An 8,490-nucleotide genomic window follows, 5' to 3' on the forward strand; every position below is an offset into this window, starting at 1 on the left:
ATAGGCCAGAACTTTGAGTCACTTTCATGAAAACCGTTCCCACTGTTTGTAAAAACCACAACCCTCTCCTTGATTCAGCAAATTTTATGTGAATGACTCAGTTTAACCTGCCTGACACCTTTCTCCAATAGGTGCTGATTGTTGATCTCTGTGCAGACAAGTTCTTGCAGGAGGTGAGTGACACAGAAGCAGATTACATAATAATGTTTGGGGAGATAGCTTTCAATAGAACTTTTACAGAAAAACTAATTTTCTTAGAGGAACTGACTCAGTTAGACTTTGAGCTCCTCCACATACTCAGTTTTATTTGCAATGAGTAACCTTAAGAGTTATGGCCCATCACACAATGCTAGTTTGAGAAAATGGGGCTGCTTTGCGGGAATCTAACCCAAACAAGGAAGAAAGCTTTAGTGTAAATACCATCTTCAAGAAGGGAGCTGCTCCTTGCACTGCCTTTCTCTAAGTGCAGATGAATTAATGTCAGCCTACCGAACATGGCATGATTTGTGTCAGGATGTAGGTTTCTGACAGTGCATGAAACAAAGTTTGAGCATTACTTAATAGTTCTAGCTCAATTTCAAAACCAACCAGCATTTCAGAGTTTAGCATCATTCACTGGAAAGCATCTTTCTTATCACATCATGAGACTTGTAGATGGAAGCTTATTTACAAAGTAAAAACTATGTGATGTTACTGGGTGATTTTTCTGATTGACATTAGTGGTTGTTATGTAATATTTTGGTTTTAAATTTACTCAGTTTAGGAGAAATAGTCTTCCATATAGGAAAGAATAAAAAACACTGCTTTTTCTGGGTCTCAATTGTGAGTGTTTGAGTGCCAATCCATAAATCCATGTGCAACCCTACTATTGTCTGTTTAGGCTTCTGATGAAGATGAAATTCTACCACCAAAACTCCAGGCTGCTCTGGTGCAGATTTTGGAAGAACGAAATGAAATCTTAGCTCAAGAGCAGAGTTCTCCACAAGGTACAAGAAAAGTGTGTTGACTGGATCCTATGATTCTGTGACTCCAAGTCAATTGGTGTTTAGTTAGTGCTTACTTAATCAAACCTTTGCACCCTATTCAATATGTCAACGGCTACAAAAAGAAGAGGCCATACCACTGAAGTTACTGTGAAGCTGAAATGTTAAATAAAAGATGTATATTACATGAAATAATTGGAGAACCATAAGAAGTAGCACAAAACCTAGGGCCAGATTGTGGGGTAGGCTTAAAGGATTAAAGAAATTCTGGGAATAAAAAGGTCAGTGTGGATTGGTATAATCAAAGAAGGCTTCTCCAGAGCAGGCAAGGACTTGAACTTGTTTTTAAAGTGTAGTATTTGGGTTAGCAAACAGGATGGGGAATGCATCCTATTCATTCAACAATTAAGGAACCACTTAGTAAAAGACCACTCTATGCTAGGCACTGCACTACCCCTAAACATCAATCTAAACCTAACCATAACCCTAACCCTAAATGCTCTCTAACCCTACCCCTAATCTAAGGGAATGACAGAATTCAAATAAGTTTTCCTTGAAGGACATCACATCCTCCCTCCTCCCCCAACACACACACTTCCTTCTTTCTGGGGATACAAAGACAAAAGTGAGACCATCCTAGCTCTTAAGGAGCTAACATTTTAATAGGAAAATAGAAGACACATAGGGTGGTAGTGGCCAGGAAGGAGGAATTTGGTGTAGGCAAGTCAGAGAAATTGTGAAAGGAGGCATAGAGCAGTAGATTGTCAGAACCTTTCCAGTAATGATGGTAGTACTAATTTGTTTATTGCCTCTTGTTACTATCACGGGCACTACCATCCTCCCAGTCACCTAGGCTAACTAAACCCAAGTGCACTCCTCAGCTTCTCACTCCCAATATCCAATCCATTGCCAGGTTCTGTTGATTCTACCTTATTGACCTCTTCTCTCCTTTGGCATTGCCATCACCCTGGTACAGGCCCTAGACTATTGTGATAACTTCCTGATTGACCTCTCTGCCTCAAGTCTCTCCCCACTCCACTCCATCCTCCATTCAGCTGTTAAATAGGCTCTTCCTAAAGAGCAGATTCAACAAAGTCACCATTTAATAAATTCCAGGGACTCTGATATTTAAAGTCCTGTATAACCTTGCCTCCTCCTATCTTTTCAGTCTTCTTAGACATTCCTCCCCCCTAATACATATATTAGAGTCTGGTGACACTGGCCTCCTTCCTCTTTTCAGAGAAAGATACTCGATCTAGGCCTTTTCACTGGTTGTTCCACTTGCCCCAAAAGCTCTCTTGAAGAAAAACTCCATCTCCTGGCTTCTCTTGAGTCCCAACTAAAATCCTATCTTTTATAAGAAACTTTTCCCATTCCTTCTTATGCTATAGAGCATTCACTCTGAAATTTTTTCTCCAGTTTCTCATACATATTTGATTTGTACATAGTTGTTTGCATGTTTTCTCCCTGGAGAGCTCTTTGAGAGCAGCGACTGTATTTTTGCCTTTCTTTGTGTCTCTGGCAGTTAGCTTAGTGCCTGACACATAGCAGGCATTTAATAAATGCTTGTTTATTGACTGACTGAGAGTAAGAGGTGAAAGAGGTAGGGTGAGGTATGGTGTTCTGGTGGATTGCTGGATGGAATGATAAATGGTGTAAGGCCAACTAGATATGATGAGATTAAGTGAGTTTTCACTTGACACCCACTAATAAAGATAGCTCGGCTCCAGAATGGAGTCCCAAAACTGAATGGATAAACTGTGAGAGGGCATGAATCATCTACTGGGTGCAAAGCCACTGTGGAATATACAAAGATGATTGACTTACTTAGTTCCAGCCCTCAGTGGGCTTATAATCTAGGGGATAACTTTGTTTTTAAATTTTTTTTTTACCATAATGGATGATAGTAAAAGCAGAGGGTTCATGACAATTATTTTGACTTTTTGACATTTAATCCTCTGAGAATAATGGAAAAAGTAGGACACATAATTTAGGGACAGCTGATAGGATCTTCAATGCCAAATTAAATAGTTTGGGCATTGTCATGATAGGTAGTTAGGGAGCTATTATAATAGTTAATTCGTGTTTATTTAGCACTTTCAAATGGTTCACAACATGTTTTCCTTACAGACAACTATTAAGTAAAGGCCAGGAAGAGAAAGAAAACAGGAGTGGTAAGAAAAGAACCAGGAGAGAAAGCAATGAAGAGAGCTTCAAGAATGAGATGATCAACAGTGTCATGAAGCCAGATGAACACCATAAAAAAGTTCCCTGGATTTAGCTAGGAGTCATTGATGACTTTTGAGAGAGCATTTTCAGGGGTAGCAGGTTGCAAGATTCAACCACAAAACTGCTGGGAGATAAAGCAGTGAGTACTTGTTCAAGGAATCTGACTGCTATCTCTTCTAGATTTGATTCAGGGAAATTAGAACTTATACAGCATGCTCCTAGTTCTTCTAATAACTACTTCTTAGCAGGACCTATATACTACCTACTCCTGACCAAGAACTATTTCTGTATTCACATAGCACAAAAAACCCCACTTGTTTTATATCTTGCAATAGATGTGACACTCAACACCCTGGTATCTGAAGCTTTTGTCAGATTCTTTGTGGAGCTGGTGGGACATTATTCTTTGAACATGACTGTGACAGAACGTGGAGAACGTGTATTCCAGAGGGAGCCATTCCGAAAGTCTCATACCTCTCGTAGTGTTCGTCACTTCCTGGATCTGTTCATGGAGACACAAATGTTTGCTGGCTTTATCCAGGACAGAGAACTTCGGAAGAGTGGGGTTAAAGGTTAGCCTCTACATACAAAGTCCCTTTCTTAGTCTATTTGAAGTACTCGATAAGCTTGAAAAATACTTGGAAAAATCCATGATTTTATTAACATGGATCCTTCTTTCCTCCACTAAAGTCTTATTCTAATGGCTTATTGTGGCATACTTAAAGGGTTTTGAATACAGGCCTAGCAAAGTACTGTAAATATGTTGGTCTATATTTATATTTAGTCTAGCTGAGTTTAGAGAGGCTCATTGTTATCATTGTTATTTAATTGTTTCAGTCATGTCTGACTCTTTGTTGACCCCATTTGGGGTTTTCTTGGCAAAGATACTAGAGTACTTTGCCATTTTCTTCTCCAGCTCATTTTATAGACAAGAAAACTGGGACAAACAGGGTTAAGTGACTTGCCCAGGGTCATACAGCTAGTAAGTGTCTAAGGCCAGATTTGAATTCAGGAAAAGTCTTCCCGACTCCAGGCCCAACACTCTTATCCACTGTACCACCTACCTGTCCCCATGGCTCATTACCTCTCCAATACTGGTTACGAGATGATTAATTCTTTTGGTCACAACTCCTGAAGACCATTTATTAAGTGTGGTGGACTTGTAATCTTGTGTTGGTGAAAGGAAGATCTACACTGATGAAATCACTATTTTAAAAAATATTACAATAAGGGTATTCCTTCCACCAACAAACCCTTTCTATCCTGTGTGATTTTTGTCCATGTTTTCTTGTAAGTCTTCTACAGAGACATATATTCATCGAATGTCCTATACAGTACACTATCATGGCATGGAATTGATTCAGGGTTCTCGAAGGGTATGCCAGCAGACTCGAATCCCTAGCAGATCCTACTGCAACGCTTTTAACGTAGCTGGGTCATTGATAAACTGCACAGCTCTAAGGACCAGCCTAGTGAAGTAGAGTAAGATCCATTACTAGAAAATTGATTAAACTTTTTGGCACAGCTCTTCATGAAACAGGAAAATATTCAAACCAGAGTAGTAGAGAAGCCCATGGCTAATTCTTGCATTAGCCCAAAAATGAGGCTTTATGTTATGAGGTTCATTTGGCTCTAGGGGGAGGCCTGATTTTTAATTATCTAGCTTGTCCAAAGAAAAGTAATTAAGTTCTCTTGCAGTAGGTCAGTATTTGGATGTAAGTTGATTTCAACAGTATGAAATTCCCTCATAGGCCTGTTTGAAGTCCGGGCCTTTCAGTACTTGGAAGCAATTCCAGAGTATGAACCCAGTGGGGTGAACAAGATTCTTCGAAGTCTTGGTGAGTTGTTTGTTTTTTTTGTTTTTTTTTCCAGACAGCTACTCTTGCTCTATCTTACAAATCAAAAGATTAACACATGAGTACAGAAGGGACTTAGCACAGAATAGGAATTCTTGCTTCTAGAGGAATCTTAGCTTAGTCTCCAGATCTAAATATTATTTTCAGATTCCTAGTTGCTCATAGTCAATTCTTAATTATCTCCATCTAGGGAATAACATATGTGGAATTGACAAACCAACATACCAAACCACCCTATCCCTTCCCCCCCCAAAATAATTTTTTTTTGGCTTTGGAATATATGTCGCTAATTCTACTCTGTACTAATTAGACATACTTTAAGTTACTGAACTTCTTTGGGCCTTGGTTTCCTTTATAAAACAAAGGAACACACTAGATAATCTAAAGAGATCAAAGAGTTTAGCACAGTGCCTGGCACATAGTAGGCACTATAAATGCTTGTTCCCTTCCCCCTTCCCTTCTAAAGCAGGGGTTGTTAACCTTTTCGTCATGGACACCTTTGGCAATCTGGTGAAACCTATGGACCCCTTTTCAGAATGTTTTTAAATGCATAAAATTACAAAAGAAAACAATTATGTATAGCTTTTTACCAAAAAAAAGTTATGTAAATATTTTGAAAAATAATTTCACTGACCCAGGGTAAGAATCTTTGAATTTACAAGGATCTTTCAGGCCTAAAATGGTGATTCTGTGCTTTAGTTGGGTAAATGTTGGAATTTGTGTTCTAAGAATACAGATCAACTGACAGACTTACAGATAAATTTACCTCTGGACTTGGCAGAGCTGAGTAACAGTGAATAAAATATTAGCCTTATAACGTATAGTGAATATAAATGAATGATTTAAGAGTATGCTATGCTTACTTCTCCCTTTAGGAAATAAAATGAAGTTTCTGCAGAAGAAATGAAAACCTGAGTTTCTATACCTAAAATGGAACAGAAATGCTATCCAGGTCCAGGTGCCAGGATGTACTGACTAGGATTCGATAGAATCCTTGGAAAAGCTTAGAAGATTCGAGGAGGCAGTCAGTCTGAGGATTTTACCCAGATACTGGCTTAGGAATCTACAGAATTGTTGAGGGCAGTCTGAAACCATTGTAGTCTTTATTTTATATCCAATTTTTTGGGAAAGAAAACAATTCTGCTTCTTAATATTTAGGCTCATTCTCTGGTGCTTGGACTATGGGGAATTTGCTTTTCTCAAGAAAGTCTTGTTAACGTTCAGTTAAAATGAACACATTAGGTGAGCATGAGAATCATGCTAAATTTTAGGGTAAGTGGGAAAGGTGGGAAAACGTCCTTAACTGAGTTCTACGGCAGCTTTACTATGTTGGGATGATTGGCCCAAGCTAAATATTATCTTCATGTTTTTTCCTGATGTTCTTTTTTGTGGGACCCCACTCAGGTGGGTAAAGTCCTACTTTTCAACACTTTTTACTTATAGGATAGGCATCTTACAGTCCATTCCTCCAGACACAAGGGTATTCAGTCCCATGAGATTATGGTTATTAGAGATGTTTCCTATCAAACTAAAATGAACCAGCGCCACTTTCTAGCCCTCAGGACAAGGGACTCTGTACCCAGCAGAATGACACAAAATTTGGGCTTCTCTTTAAACCTTGTGCTTTTTGCTATGGAAGAGCTGAACCTCATGAGAACGTAACCTCATTCCAGGGTCATACCACTGACCTACCTGGACCCTTGGTACCCAAAGCAGTGCTAGTCTTTGGACAGAGGGACTGATCAGTAGCATTTAGTAGCAATATGTTTAATTTTCAGACTCCGGAATCTCCACCCAAGATGGATATATTTAACCGGCACAAACATATTTATTCAAACTTAAGAAAATCTTAGTCTGTTAGAATAAATTTTATTGCTATTCTCACAAGCAAAGAGCTTGTGTTGGTTGTTTTGTTTTTCTGGCAAATTAGGATCTGCCTTCACAGCCTAACCAGGTAGTTCTACCTGTATAAATCTGAAGCAGAAAACGTTCAATGGCTGATGCTGTGTAACATAAATTCCTATAATCTGGGCTTAGAGAGGAAAGCTAGCCCTGTATCTGTTTTAAAGTGTATAGTAAGTATCTTATCCCAACAGGGCCCCTGTTAGATTGAACATCTGTCTAGTTGTTCCCTTCTAGAACTTCACCCCCATCTATTCCCAAAGGGATCTCTGATGGGAAAATGGAGTATTAATAAAATGGTGGGTGTGAAGGTGGGGGAAGAAATAAACTAAGTTAAATAAAGCAGGCTGGGTCCCGTTAGTCCCTCTGTGAGGAGACCCCTTGCCTCAGGGATGGGGTCCAACTGTACGCCTATAAACTGAGGATGATTCCTTGGACTATTGTATTTTTGTAAAGTAGTATGGATCATGGGTATGTCTGTGACAGCAGAATTGCTCAAGATTTGTACAAAAAGTTGTTTACAGATTTTATAATGTTTCAAAGAATAAAAACATTTAAAAAGTCAGATTATTTTTTCTTTGAATGGAATAAAAATCACATGCTGTTGGGAAGTGTTTTACTTTATTCACATACAAAGTACTTGTGCCAAGGAATGTCTGGAGCCTAGTTATAAGATCATAGCTTTTGGAGTGGAAAAAAAACTCAGCTCAGTTAGTCTAATTTCCTCATTCTATGAATGAGGAAGTTGAGTTTTAAACACACAGGTAGAGCAAAGGCAAAGTTCAAACCCAGGATCTCTTGCTTCAAGCCCAGCATTCTTTCCACTATGTCTAACACAGACTCCTCCACAGAGCGTGTATCCTTCCTTCAAGTATCATTTCCTGCCTTACACTGGAACACTATGTCGCACTGCCCTCTTCTCACCTGGAGCCCAGAACCATGTTCTACACAGTTGGCACAATGTTGAATGAATACCCTTTTAAATGTTGTATGGCAGAAAGGGAACTGGATCTGAAGGCACCTCTGGCTTTGACTTTTTTGGCTCTACCACTTACAGTGGGAGGAAAATTCTCAGCCTGTGTTTCTTGAGTGCCCACTAGAAGGTCTGAAAGACTGGAGGTCAAATAGATTCCTCAAACTATGAAAGTATGAATGAATAGCCTCTATAGGAATTGTTGGATGCAATATCCGTAGAGTCCTGTGAACCTAAAGGGTGCTGTGCACAACATGGCTTCGCATATTCAGCTTGGTTGAGTCTCGTTTTGTTAAGTGAGGAGGAATTTTGTTATTTAATCTGCAGCAAAATGGGGTCAGAATTCTATCAAACTGATAACAAGATTATTTTGTTTCCTTCAACATTACATGCTTAACCATAGAAGTCTCTCAATTCCAAAGGATTCCAGAAAAAAAAATGCCATCTACATCCAGAGAACTGATGAACTCTTGCGTGCAGACTAAAGCATACTTTTTTCATTTATTTTTACTTTTTTCTTTGCAACATGGAAATGTTTTGCATGACT

The 8,490-nt window shown here is 39.0% G+C and overlaps 1 protein-coding gene across 6 annotated transcripts in view; it reads left to right on the forward strand.

Annotated features, from left to right (window-relative positions):
* Positions 1-7,535, forward strand: part of DENND2C (DENN domain containing 2C) — an 85,722-nt gene extending 78,187 nt beyond the window's left edge. For 5 of the 6 annotated variants that reach the window (XM_021002251.2, XM_021002259.2, XM_021002264.2 and 2 more), the window contains 5 exons: positions 132-173; positions 881-986; positions 3,548-3,784; positions 4,964-5,050; positions 5,944-7,535. In XM_021002251.2, the coding sequence (XP_020857910.1) occupies positions 132-173; positions 881-986; positions 3,548-3,784; positions 4,964-5,050; positions 5,944-5,975 (504 nt within the window). In that variant the 3' untranslated portion in view covers positions 5,976-7,535. The other variant, XM_078154940.1, reaches the window with a different exon arrangement.
* The last annotated feature ends 955 nt before the right edge of the window (positions 7,536-8,490 follow it).

Source organism: Phascolarctos cinereus, unplaced genomic scaffold (genome assembly GCF_003287225.1).
Source record: "Phascolarctos cinereus isolate Bilbo 61053 unplaced genomic scaffold, phaCin_HiC Scaffold_5;HRSCAF=322, whole genome shotgun sequence".
Taxonomy (NCBI): domain Eukaryota; kingdom Metazoa; phylum Chordata; class Mammalia; order Diprotodontia; family Phascolarctidae; genus Phascolarctos; species Phascolarctos cinereus.